The sequence below is a fragment of the Cannabis sativa genome, chromosome 6 (assembly GCF_029168945.1).
Source record: "Cannabis sativa cultivar Pink pepper isolate KNU-18-1 chromosome 6, ASM2916894v1, whole genome shotgun sequence".
NCBI lineage: Eukaryota > Viridiplantae > Streptophyta > Magnoliopsida > Rosales > Cannabaceae > Cannabis > Cannabis sativa.
Window position 1 is genome coordinate 20,889,159 of NC_083606.1, and position 13,808 is coordinate 20,902,966.

Below are 13,808 nucleotides of genomic sequence, written 5' to 3' on the forward strand. Positions count from 1 at the left end.
TTTAGCTTTATGTCTCATTATTATATTTTTTTTATTTTTTTTTATAAAACTTATTATTTTAATTTAATTAGACAGAGAAAGAAAAAAATATTTGTACTAAAGTGATGTAGCAGTACCACGAGGTAAAGCAATATGGAATTCTGAGAGTGTGAATTTTTTCTTGGAATTCTATATAAAAGAGGTTGATGATGAGCATCATCCTACTACTTATTTAGATAAAATTGGATATCAAAACTTGATTACAAATATGAAAAAGCAACTGAAAGAGATTACACTAGAGTCTAGCTGAAAAAATAAGTGGGATGGATTGAAAAATGAATGGAAGCTTTGGAAGCAACTCAAGGGAAAAGAAACTGGTTTAGGATGGAGTATGCAAAAGAATACAATTGATGCAACTAAAGATTGGTGGAATAGTAAATTACAGGTACTTTATAATCTTGTTAAATATTTATATAAAACTAAAAGACTTTTTTTATGAATGGTACATTTAATTAACAAAATTCCTTTTGTAGAATCATCCTGATGCTGCAAAGTTTTGCATTCTGGGAATTGAACCAGAAGTAAAGGAAAAATTAGATAAGATTTTAATGAACACTGTTGTTATAGGAGAGCATGCTTGGACACCTTCATCTGGAATAATTCTGTCTGAGTCTGAAAAACCTTTTAATGATACTGAAACCTTACATGAACAACTTGAGAGTAGTGATTATGATCTAGAGACGCTTAATATTGATAGATTTTCTAAAGAGAAAATTAGCAAGAGATCAACTGAGACACTTGAGAAACAAAATGAAAAGGCGAAAAATGAAAAAGGGAAAATGAAGAAGACCGAGCCTGTAATGATATTTGAACAAATTGGTCGCCTTGCTGATGTCGTGGAGACAAGAAGTAGAAATATTGAAATAGCTAGAAAGGAAAATAGTATTGCCGAAGTTATGAAAATATTAAATTATTTGCTTGAAATCGAAAAAAGGGAGAAGCTTGTATTTATTTGCAACTCTCTTGTTTATCATGAAAGAGAAGAGAGAGATGTTTGCTTCATTTTGGAAGAACCTGAGTTGATGCTTACTTGGCTCAAGAATGAATATACTCTGGAATAATTATAATGCTCGTGAGATTTCAGACCACTCAAAATTAATTTTTTCATATCTACCCAATCAGAGACATTTGAGGAGTACCCTTCAGGTACTTTCACCTGGGAGATAGAACCGCACAAAGATTATTTTTCTGCTTTAGTTAGAGCATGACAAGCTGCTGGTAAGAACGTTCGTCGACCAACAACTTGTGGGTGTAAATTGGAACGAAACCCTAACTCTTTCAAATCTAAGAGGGATTTGATTCCATCTTTGCTACGCCCAGGAATATTGAACAAGGTATTAAGCAAGCTGTCTGACACATTTTTCTCGATGTGCATCACATCCAGATTATGACGTATCAACAAATGCTTCCAATACTCGAGCTCAAAAAATATTGACTTCTTCTTCCATGGCCCTTGAGGTTCATTTGCAACAACGTCACTTTTCCCACGATGGCCTTTTCTTATCTTTGGATTCTCTTTTCGCTTTTGAAGGTGGAATTGAACTTTATTCAACTTTTCTAACACTTGTTCCCCTAGCAAAGGTGGCGGTGGCAATCCAAATTCTTGCTTACCGTCAAATGCTTTTTTCCAAGTGCGAAACACATGTTTTTTTGGCAAAAACCTTCGGTGTCCCATATAACACATCTTCTTCGAGTGTTTTAAATACATAGAACATGTTCTCTCCTCACAAATAGGACATGCTTTGTACCCTTTCACATTGTATCCAGAAAGATTTCCGAAAGTTGGAAAATCATTAATGGTCCACAGTAATATGGCTTTAAGATTGAACTCTTCTTTCCTAAAGGCATCGTAAGCGATAACACCCTCATGCCAAAATCGACTCAAATCATCAACTAGAGGGGCTAAGTACACATCAATATCCTTACCAGGCTGTTAAGGGCCTGATATCAACAGTGTAAGCATAGTGAACTTCCTCTTCATTACCAACCAAGGCGGCAAGTTATACATCACAAGCAAAACTGGCCAGCAACTATACTTACTGCTAAGGCTGGCATGTGGATTGATTCCGTCCCCAGAAAGACCAAGACGGATATTCCTAGGTTCATTGCCAAATTCAGGCCACCTAGCATCAATTGATTTCCAAGCGGGTGAGTCAGCTAGATGTCTCATCTTACCATCTACCTTTCTATTGCTGGCATGCCAAATTAAATTTTTTGCATGATTGGCATTTTGAAAGAACCGAACCAAACGAGGTATTGGGGGTAGGTACCATAATACTTTTGCAGGGACACCAACCTTTACCTCGTCAGAATTCTTTTTCTTTTGCCACATAGACTCACCACAAGTGGGACACGATATTACATCCACAAAACATCTTACGGTATAGGATGCAATCGTTAGGACATGCATGCATTTTTTCATATTGCATGCCTAACGATGAAAGTGTCTTCTTCGCCTCATAGAAAGACGAAGGCACCACATTACCTTCCGGTAATAACTCTACTAGAAAAGCTAGTAAATCCGTAAAACTCTAATCACTCCACCCGTGTTTGGCTTTTATATTGTATAATCTAATAAGTGTTGACAACTTAGTAAACCTATTACAGTTAGGGTAAATAGGCTTCTCGGCATCCTCAACAAAACTTTGAAATTTTAAAGGATCGGCATTTAATTCATATTGTGCATCTCCAATCATTTTTGGAATGTGATCATCCTCATAGTCCAAATTAACACCCTTAACCTTGTTAGACTTAGACGTTCCCTCGCCCAGAACTCTATTCTTTTCCCTGTGGTAAACCCAAACCTTATAACTCTTGTCTATTCCGTTCCTAAATAAATGCTCCTTTATCTTAGCAATGTCCATACGCTCCATGTTACCACATTTAAGACAAGGACAAAGAACCAATTTGGAATTTTTGGCATTAAACTAACAAAAGTCCAAGAAATCAACACCTTCACTATACTCTGCTGATAATCTATTCGCACTCATCAAAATTCTATCCATTTCGAAAATTCAAAAAAAAAAAAAAATCAGTTATTTGTTTAAATGTGTAGTAAATAATCAGTTAAGTTAATTACCACACACATACATATTTTATTGAATTTTATGCATTTTAGTGAAATTTATCCTAATTCTAGTAAAATTTCGGCAGCATAACGACTGTAATAGGACATTCCCAAAAATTAAAAACATGAAAAAAATAAGTAATAAACACATAAAACAATACAATAATAAAATTAACAATATAAAATTATCCACACATCCGACTGTAGTACATGTATTCGCAGAACCTACTTCACTACGGATGAATATTTAAGATATTCAAACTCTTCTACCATGCATATATATTCCACCCATCCGACCGCAGTACAATTAATCGCAGAACCTACTTCACTAAGGATGAATATCTAACATATTCAAACTCTACTAAACAAAGAATTATAAAGTTTTAAAGATTATACCTATCTCCAATAAAGAAAGCTACAATTTCGCAATTTTCATTCAACACAAAGAACCCAAAACCTGCAAATAAATACATACACAAAATTATCAATTAATAATTAATTAAATGATTAAATAAAACTAATTAAACTTAAACTTAACGCATAAAGAATAGTTAAATTTTTAACTAAATTTTTGTTTTACCTAATAATAATTTATAATTATAACTAAACTAATTGAATGAATAAGCTTTTTACACATATCAAAAACATTTCTATTCAAAAAAATTTTCTCCAAATCTTTTTTACATACACATTAAATCTTTAACAACAACACTTAATTTTATAACACATTACATTTTTAAAATACATCAAATTTTCACACATTATAACTATAAATTAAAATTTTAATTTTCTTTCCTAAATATTTTTGCAAATAAATATATACATTCAGCTTGAAAAAAAATAAATTTATATATAAATAAATAAATATATAACTATCTATACATAGATTATAAATAAATAAATATTAAATTACCCAATTGAAAACCGGCGGTGGTGCTCTGAAGTTGCTGTTTTGGGTGGTGCGGTGGTGCTCTGAAGTTGCTGTTTTGGGTGGTGCGGTGGTGCTCAAGCAAGAGAGAGAGAGGGACGACGGAGGCGTCGTGCCTTTGAGGCGGTAGTGCTCGAGCAAGAGAGAGAGAGAGGGATGACGGAGGCGCGGTCCTTTTGTGGTGGTGGTGCTCGTGCAAGAGAGAGAGGGAGGACGGAGGAGGCCGAAGACCGGAGACCGACAGAGGGGTGGTGCCGTCGTCGACGGCGTGCTAGAGAGAGGGGGCTGCGAGAGAGAGGGGGTGGCAAAGAGAGAAAGATGAAATGTGCTAGGTTATGAAATGAAAATTGAGGGGGAAAACTAAATATATTGAGAAAAAAAAGGGTATACTCGACGGTAAAACCGTCAGGTATAGGGGGTATTTTTAATTTTATTTAATTTTTCTTTTTTAACCAAAACCGTCGGCTATTTTTGTTTCTACGGCTCCAAACCATCGAGAATACTCATTTTCCTGATGGTTTTAAATTGTGGCACAATTTTTTTAGTGACGGTCCTCGAAAAAAATCGTTTTTAAGACGGTCGGGAATTGTCGTTTTCGTAGTAGTGTTAAATCTCTCAGAATAGTAGTATTTATTTTCTAAACTTTGTGTTATGGCTTTAATATATGTTTGTTATGTTATTTCTTTAATTGTATTCGCTCTCAAGACTTGGTGTTATCACTATTTAAAATAAATATGCTTTATTATTTTTTACTTGTATTTGCTACGAAGACTTTATGGCTATTTAATATCTATTTCATATATTTTTCTAATATTTACAGGTTTATTTTAAATTAAACATAATGGCAGAGACCGATGACGAGACTGAGTTACAATCGGTGTATGTAGCTACATACCTTGTTCAACATTATTATACAACATACATTGAAAATACTACTTGTATGAATTCTTCTCAAACTGGTCATATGTGGTTGATGGAAATATTACAAGAAAATGAAAGTAGATGTTATAGAATATTTAAGATGGAGAAATATGTTTTTTATTAAATTATGCAATGAATTGGAAGCTAATTATGGATTTGAGGGTTCAAAGAGGATGTGTACTCTTGAAATATTAGGTATGTTTTTATTTACATTAGGTCACAGCGCTAGAAACTGATTAACACAAGAGCGATTCCAGCACTCAGGCGAGACAGTTAGTCGATATTTCAACAAGATTTTAGATGAAATGTGTCATATGAGTACAGATGTATTAAAACCACCAGACCCAAAATTTAAAGATGTTCCTGAAGAAATATTGAAAGATTCTAGATATATGTCTCATTTTAAGGTAAGTCATACTTTAAAATTATATATTTTTTTGTTAATTTTTTCTCAAGCTAGAGTATAATTTTATAATATGGTATTCTTTTTCTAGAACTTTATTGGTGCAATAGACGGTGTACATGTGAATGCCGTAATTACACCTGAAGATCAAATACCATTTGTTGGTAGAAAAGGGGTACCAACTCAGAATGTTATGGCAATATATAATTTTGATATGCAATTTATATATGCATATGCTAGGTGGGAAGGTTCTGCTCATGATACAAGTATTTTCTATTCAGTTTTACGTAATTCAACTTCAAAATTTCCAAAACCACCCCAAGGTTGCCATCTAAACACATTTATAAATTATTAAAGTCTTTATAATTTTTTTATTATGTTTTATATTTTATTTGACAGGAAAATATTATTTAGTGGATGCAGGATACCCACAAATTATAGGTTTTTTAGGACCACATAAAGGCCAAAGATACCATCTTCCACAATTTCAACGAGGTAGCAAACCTACTGGTTATAAGGAGATATTCAACTAGGCACATTCTTCTCTTCGAAGTGTTATTGAAAGAACTTTTGGAGTATGGAAGAAAAGATAAAAAATATTGAGAGATATGCCTAGTTATCCACCAGAAGCAAGTAAAAAAAGTAATTGCATCAATGACCTTGCATAATTACATTCAAAGGCATGAAAAACGCGATTGACATTTTGAGAAAATTAGAGACAATCCAAAGTATTGTGCAAGTGATCAAACTAATATTGAAGATGAAGATGAGACAACTAGAGCTTCAAATTTAAATGAAATGGACAATATCAGAGATTCGATTGCTACAAGTTTAATAGGACATAATTAAAATATATTCATGTATTTTTCTTTTTATTTTATTTAAGTTATATTGTCTTCTATCATATTAAATTGATTAACTTTAAATTATTTGTTAGGATAAAAATTTATAATAATCTAAAAATATTTAATAGACAATATTTATGTAAATTTTATTATTATTATTATTAGTAAAAGTTACTAATTATTTTATTATATGTATTCAAAAAATTAAATATTATAAAAAAATAATTATGGTAATTTGTAATAAAATAAAAAATAATTATAAATATATTAATATGTATGAATTAATTTAAATAAATTAGATAACAAATATTATACCTATTTTAGTAATTGTATATTTAACAACTATTTAATCATTTTAGCTTACCAAACACTTATATACAACTTTTCTAACTCACAACTATTTTAAAAATATATTTACCAAACACTTAGCAGTTTTTTTTTCACAGCACAGCTACAACTGTTTTTTCTCACAGCACAGCTACAACTATTTTTTTCCACAGCACAGTTGTGCCAAACTGGCCCTTAATTTCCTATTTCTTTACTAGTTTCTTTTTTTTTAAGTCTCTAAATTCGTATGTAAATACTAGCTATTCTATTGAATAATACTCAATTTAATTCTAAAGCTATCGTTCCATTGAATAATAGCTAGTATTTACATACACAATTTGTATGTAAATACTAGCTATTCTAAAGCTATCATGTGGTTTTAGGACATTCTCTTAGCTGTGTGTTTTTCATCGAGATAATCTTAAGTGATGTTTGGTTTGATGGAATGTAATAGTAATGGTAATGGTAATAGTAATGTAATAGAATAAGAATCGTAATGGGAATTGATTAACATGTTTGGTTTGTTATTGAAATGAATATTAGAATGAATGATAAATTGACAAAATTATTCTTATAATTTTTATATTTATATAAAAAAATGTATTAGAGTCATTTTAGCTTTACTTTATTTAGTCTTTTGTAATGTAATCCTCATTACACACCTTTCTAATGTAATAGGAATTCCCTTATATAATGTAATTATGATTATAATGTAATCCTATTACATCATTTTTAAAAGCAAAACAAACATTGTAATAGATAAGTTGATTCCACTACAATTCCCATTACAACAAACCAAACATTGTAATGGATAAGTTGATTTTTAGATCACACCAAAAATCAGGTTAAAAAAAATATACAACAAAATAACCGTGCTAAGAGGTGTTAATAGTCAGTACTAACTATATCAGCTAGTACTGATAATAATAAGCTAAAGCTGATTATCAACGAGGAAAAAGAAAAACATGAAATAAAAGTTAGTCATATATACAATCAACGACAATCTGACCACTTAACTAAGTCCTAAGAAAGGTAAGTAACTTGTGAATCTAAGATCTCTTACACCATATGAGTAAATACACTCTTTCCCACAGCATAAAAGCATACCATATCGATAAAAACACATTCATATATCACAAGCTGAACCCCCTTCCTCTTCTCCTCAAACCCCAAAGCAAGGAAAATAATTACATGTTGGCATCAAGAGTAGAGTAGGGTCTACTTCTTCTCCCATCTGCGCTCAACAAGCAGAAATCCCCAATTCAGTATTGAATATACTGCAGTGCAATAATCCGACAGTTGTAAAAAGATATCATAACCGGAGTTTACATCTTGATGCTATAGGACTAATAAATTAAGTATACAGGTAGACAGTAGGATTTCACTAAGCAATGATATTCATACAAGGAACAAGTCTTAAAATGATTTGGATCTAAGGGGATCAGGATAGAGAATGAGAAAACTAGTGCATTAAAGTAATGAAACTCAGAAAAGGCTTGAAAGAAATATGTATGCTAACAACAAAAAGGAACATAAAACCTAAACCATCAGACGCACCATGTCCAGTAACAAAGAAAAAGACGACCAAACATGGGATTAGGAGTCGGAGAAAAAAGAAACCACACCGGATTAGGGGTTAACCTGAGCATAAAAGTAAATCTACATATTCTGGAAAGAAAGAAAGAAAGAAAGAAAAAAAACTCCTTCAAGTTCAACTAGATTTGACTTGTTTGACTAATTCAGAGACATACTGCTCATCCTTTTTGTATTGATATTTCTTTTGCTTAATCTATTTTCAAAATAATATTCAGAATGCCATACAAATCTATAACACAACAATAAAAGCAATAAAGACTATATATATATATATATATATATATATATATACATAGATATATATCTTCTCATAGGGTTTCTAATACTACAACTTATGAATTGCTAAGAAGAAATGAATCGAATGTCTTTGTGCATCAAGGAAGCAAATGATTCTTAACATCTTCCTCTAACCTCAATTTAGAGTTGACCACAGCAAGCTAGAAGGTTGAAAGTTGAATCACAGAGACAGCCCAGCAAAGAGCAACTCCAACTCCATTTCTTCTGATGAAGATCTCTGGCACATAAGGAAACAATCATATGAGTACAATGATACCAACCAACAAGTATTCACTTGTTTTTAAAGCTACCCTTTTCTTTCGTATGCAATGGCAAGTATCAACACTTTAAATTACAGATCACAAAGACATCTATAATCAAGCAGCATTACAGATGAAAATAAAAAAGAGTACAATAAGGGAACACTTAGTTCTGTGTACCTGGACAGACAAAAGCTGCAGAATTTTATTGAGAACCCGCAGTCGATGAGAAGCATAAGTGCTTGTTGCCGGAAGTTTATTAACTCTCTTCAGCTCTTCCTGCACAGCAGCCCTCTTTGCCTCAGACACAATTGGTGGGCGTCCACATTCAGGTTGAGCAATAGCTCTATCTTCCATTTTAACCTCAAGCGAATTGCTGCCTTGAAAACTACTCAGAGCATCCATATTTCAAGTGAACCTACTCACATATATTAAAAAACAATTTATCACAAAATCAGTCTTTTTTCTTTGAATTAGGGACCTTAGATAACTTCAAATAAATTAAGAGATAATACTGCACAAGCTACACCAAAAAAAAAAAAACTACTGAAACAAATAAGCAATAGGCAACAACCAAAATAACATGGCATGATTTTATTTTTTTTTAAAAAAAAACGAGAATAATATTAATTTGTACATTAGTATGTATTCAAAGGTTTTGAGCTAGTGAAGATACGCCTATGACCATCAGAATCTTTTATCTATCATTCTAACACTTTACATCTCAAAACAAGCATGAGACGGTTCCTGATGATATCACAACAAAAAGCTAACCGAATTTCAAACAACAAGGCAGAATCAACGAAGTGGGTATTAATATTTCTTGATAAAATCTATGATATTAGCAAGAAAATGTATGAATTTCAAAATAAAGTGGGACAAGGGCAATCCTATTTTAGCCCATATAAAATATATGTGATACCTTCTAAATACAATACTTCGATAAACCCCGTGATTATTTTCAAAATTGAGTCTTTCTTAATAAAAATAAGAGATGAATTAACACTGCTTATGGTATCAGGTGTTAATACGGCAAATCGGCGGTTATAAAGGATTAAATAAAAGTGGGAAGAAAAGAAAAGTTCGGATTAACTTACAAGCTGCTTTCTCGATATGAAACAATTGAACAGAATCAAGCAATTCGAGAGAGAGAGAAAGAAAACCTGCTTTGAGTTCGTCCGGTCATTACAGGGTTTCTCTTGGGATGTCAAACTTTTATTATTAACTCGATAATAAGTAGGATACAATCCGCGCTTGCGTGCATTTAAATTTGTGCGATTATTTATCAAACTATCAAACAAACCGCTCATGTGTGGTTGTAATTTATTTAATAAAAATTAATAAATCATATAATTATATTAAATTTTTAAATTTTTAGTAACTATTCTACTAATTTTTTCTAAATAATTTTGATATTGTAAAGTGTTAATTCTTTTTTTAATTATTTTAAATATAATAACTACCAATTTTTTTATTAACTTATTTGTTATACATATATTATTAGTTTTCAAAATATACATTGAAATTAAAAATATATATAATAACTGAAAAAGGAGGCAGCTGCTCAGGCCCCATTTAAAAAAAAATTAAAATATAGTTAGTAATAAAATAAATAATAATACTCTTAATACTATATATGTGTTGTAGCATAGTGGTAATTTGATTAGTTTAACAACTAAGAGGTTCAAAATTTAAATCCCAACAACCTTATTTTTTACTACCCCCAATTTTTATTTGCCTAAGGCCTAAATTAGCATAGGATCGGCCCTGACTATAATCGCTATATTTTATCTGTAGCCGTCAGTAGTCACTTTACAATAAGCTTGCTCTTTATATAAAATAAAATAATAAATTAACTAACCAAATATACTAAATAAAGTCCATTAATTATTAATTAATAATAAGAAAAATAAATATAGAATTAAATCTAATCAAATTTAAATTTAAATAGTACATGATTTAGATATTTTTTATTAATTTATTTAATATTTAATAATTATTTAGTCAAAAAGATATCTACAAACATCATAGTGAAAATGAATTTGATTTTAAAAAAAACATCATAATGAAAGAAAAAAAAATTAGAAAACAGATTATCACCGTATCGCATTTGATAAAAAAATACAATTGATAATTAATTTAAGAAAAAAAACTTGTGAGATGATTTTAAAATTGATGTCATCACTGTATGTCACTTTTAGTCACCACTGCATTCAAAATAATTATAGTTAAGAAAATATTAACAATTAAAAAATTCTCACATAAAATAAAGATCTATAGAAAAAATAATTGATAAATCTATAAAAAAAACTTATCATATGATTTAAAAATTATTGTCACCACTATATCTTAGTAGTATTATCATCTTATCTTAGTTGTAAATATATATCTATCTAATAAGTTTGTTGTAAATCAAACAAATAAACAATACTACTAAAATTTTTGAAAAGAAATAAAAACTATATAGGAATAGGATTGTCAATGAATATATTAACTTCTAATATATATTAAATAAAAAAAAAAATCTTTAAAAACACATTTGATATGCAAAAAAAAAAAAATTGCTTGATATTTTTTTAAAAAAATCTTACATATATTTTTTGTAATTATAGGATGATTTAATTTTTAAAAATAAAAACTATTATATACGATAGATTTATTTTTTTAAAAAAAAAAAAAAATACCAAACATTATTTAGGATATTCATAAAAAAAAAAAAAAATTAGTTAGAATATTATTATGCCCTCATGGGTATATCTTCCCAATATTGACATTCTTCACATGGGTTTGTTGAGTTTGGCCACATAGTATCACTACTCAACAGATTGGTTAAGGTTATTATGGACTTGGGATAGTAAGCAGAAAGTTAATTTTCTTTGTGCCTTTCTCATTGTCTTGACTACTCACAAGTGGTTTTTTTTTTTTTGAAAAGCATGTAGTTATATATATATATATATATATATATCACGTATGTTAATTTTATTTTAGTTTTTATTTTTTTTAATATCATAATTTTAAAATTAATAATATTCAATGTAGTGATAATCAATGAAATTTGAAAACATAATAGTGATTTCAATAAAAACTAAAATTACTATTATACTTTGTAATAGTAATTAAAAAAATAACTATTCGTCCTAAATTTATCTTCGGAATTAATGAAAATGCTCGCCTGGTTAAACTATCAAAATATTCAAATTTAATTTAAAATAATATTTAAAATTTAACTAATTCTAAATATCAAAATTTGAAAAATAATTTTTAATAAAAAATAAACAATATAAACAAATTTATTATTAATTGCAACACTTTAAGTGGATTAATTATATTTAGGTAGTCTCTCATGGTAGAGAGTGTTTTGTCTCTCACGTTTGAGAGTGTGTAATCTTGGTCCTATTTTGTTCTCTTTATTGGTTCTTTCTGTTTATTATTCTCTTGATCTAATGGCATCCTCAAGTAATGAGGAACAACTTACTAAGCAATGGGCTGATATCTGTCTGGAGGAAGAAGAGGATCACGAGGTATTGTTTGATGATGAATGTGTAGGGGAGGAAGAAACTAGTTTCGATGATAAGTGGTGTCTTGTTGGCCGCCTGCTATCTGGGAAAGTTTCAGATTTCCAAATCTTTCAGAATATTATGGCTGATCTCTGGACGCCAGGCAAAGGAATTACAATAAAAATCCTTGATCAAAACAGATTTTTTCAGTTTTACCATGAGATAGACATTCAAAGAGTAATTGAGGGTAGCCCGTGGACTTATGATCGAAAACAAATGCTTATCCAAAGATTAAAACCAGGTGAAAATCCTAGAATGGTGGTTCTGAATACTCTTGATATGTGGGTGCAAATTCTATTGGATATTATTTTACCAAGATCTTAGATCTACTCACAAGTATGTTGATTAACACCCTAAATATGAACTTCTAAAACGATTATAAAATTAAACACATATAAAGTATGAGAAACGTTACATTGGGTGCAGCGGAATAAAATGTCTCCTTTCGTTCAGATCTCTAAGCCTTGTATCCTTTCTGTCGCAGAGTATTATCAAGATCTGAAACTGGATCTCTTTCTCTCCTTTCTTTAGTGTTGAATCTCCTTCTTGTTGAATGTCTTTCTTCACGATCTTCCTCACTATGATTGAGGTATCACTTGCTGTGTGTGGGCACTACTCTATCACTAAGAGGTTCGAAATTATTCAAGGAAGAAGAAGAGAATGAAGGTGGCAGCTAGGTTTAGAGAGAAGGCTCAGGTTTTTCTCTGAAGGAAACAAGATGTGAAAGTGTTAAGTGTCAATTTCCTGAAGCCTTCACTATCTATTTACAGCATACCACATAGGGTTAGGTTTGAATTATTTGGCATTAAAATAGTGAAAATATCAGATGATAAACCCTATTAAAGTGGTCGGCCAAGGCTATATGGATTTGGGCCTCACTTTTTGCAATTTTTCTGTTTTATCATTTCTGCATCTCATTTTCTCAAAAACGTCAATTTTCAAATTCAACCATTTAAATGCCAATTCTAACTATTTAATAACTATAAATAATTATTAAATAATATTGTCATTTATCATATTTATTAATTGAACCATACAAAGTATCTTAATTAACAAATATGCCCTAAAAACTCTTTCTTTACAATTTCGCCCTTACTTAGTGAAAAATTCACAAATAGACATACTCTAATTTGAGAATTTTAATTGATTAATCAAAACCAATTAAATGAGTCTTACAAGTAATATTGTCTCAACTAGTGGGGGGACCATGGGTCTATATAAACGAGCTTCCAATAAGCAGATCAAGAATTTATAACCTAAATTCACTGACTTATTAATTCTTCGTTGAATCCACGCATAGAACTTAGAATTGCACTCTCAGTATATAGAACGCTCTATATGTTCCACCATATAGACACGTCATTAGTTATCCATTGTTACAATCCTAATTTGATCAATGATCCTCTATATGAATGATCTACACTGTAAAGGGATTAGATTACCGTAACACCCTACAATGTATTTTATCCTTAAAACACTTAACCCCGTATAAATGATATTTTAGCTATGTGAAATGAGTACTCCACCATTTATTTTCGTTTGGTCAAGCTCGAAGGAAATCATCCTTTACTTTCTATTCGCCAGATAGA

General features: G+C 30.5%; 2 protein-coding genes across 5 annotated transcripts; one reads left to right on the forward strand and one right to left on the reverse strand.

The window, feature by feature from the left end:
- Positions 1 to 370: 370 nt before the first annotated feature.
- LOC115695140 (uncharacterized) lies at positions 371 to 1,100 on the forward strand. Its single transcript, XM_030622230.1, has 2 exons — positions 371 to 424; positions 513 to 1,100. Exons 1-2 carry the CDS (start codon positions 371 to 373, stop codon positions 1,098 to 1,100), a joined length of 642 nt encoding a protein of 213 aa, XP_030478090.1.
- Positions 1,101 to 7,259: 6,159 nt separating this feature from the next.
- LOC115724511 (uncharacterized) lies at positions 7,260 to 9,981 on the reverse strand. 4 transcript variants are annotated; one of them, XM_030653808.2, is made up of 4 exons: positions 9,826 to 9,981; positions 8,843 to 9,080; positions 8,538 to 8,640; positions 7,260 to 7,764 (listed from the first exon to the last, which is right to left on the reverse strand). In XM_030653808.2, exons 2-3 carry the CDS (start codon positions 9,065 to 9,067, stop codon positions 8,584 to 8,586), a joined length of 282 nt encoding a protein of 93 aa, XP_030509668.1. In that variant the 5' UTR covers positions 9,068 to 9,080; positions 9,826 to 9,981; the 3' UTR covers positions 7,260 to 7,764; positions 8,538 to 8,583. The 4 variants fall into 4 exon arrangements, with proteins under 4 accessions (XP_030509668.1, XP_030509666.1, XP_060973147.1 ...); XM_030653806.2 differs by having other exon boundaries at positions 7,260 to 7,807; XM_061117164.1 differs by having other exon boundaries at positions 9,760 to 9,917.
- Between the last annotated feature and the right edge of the window lie 3,827 nt (positions 9,982 to 13,808).

What these genes read in the sequence shown, in the direction of transcription:
- LOC115695140 (XM_030622230.1), top strand. Translation starts at nt 371, where the DNA reads ATGCAAAAGAATACAATTGATGCAACTAAAGATTGGTGGAATAGTAAA. An exon ending in GGTGGAATAGTAAATTACAG is followed by an intron (nt 425 to 512) that starts GTACTTTATAAT and finishes TTCCTTTTGTAG; the next exon opens with AATCATCCTGATGCTGCAAA.
- LOC115724511 (XM_030653808.2), bottom strand. Translation starts at nt 9,067, where the DNA reads ATGGATGCTCTGAGTAGTTTTCAAGGCAGCAATTCGCTTGAGGTTAAA. An exon ending in TGCAGCTTTTGTCTGTCCAG is followed by an intron (nt 8,641 to 8,842) that starts GTACACAGAACT and finishes CTTATGTGCCAG; the next exon opens with AGATCTTCATCAGAAGAAAT.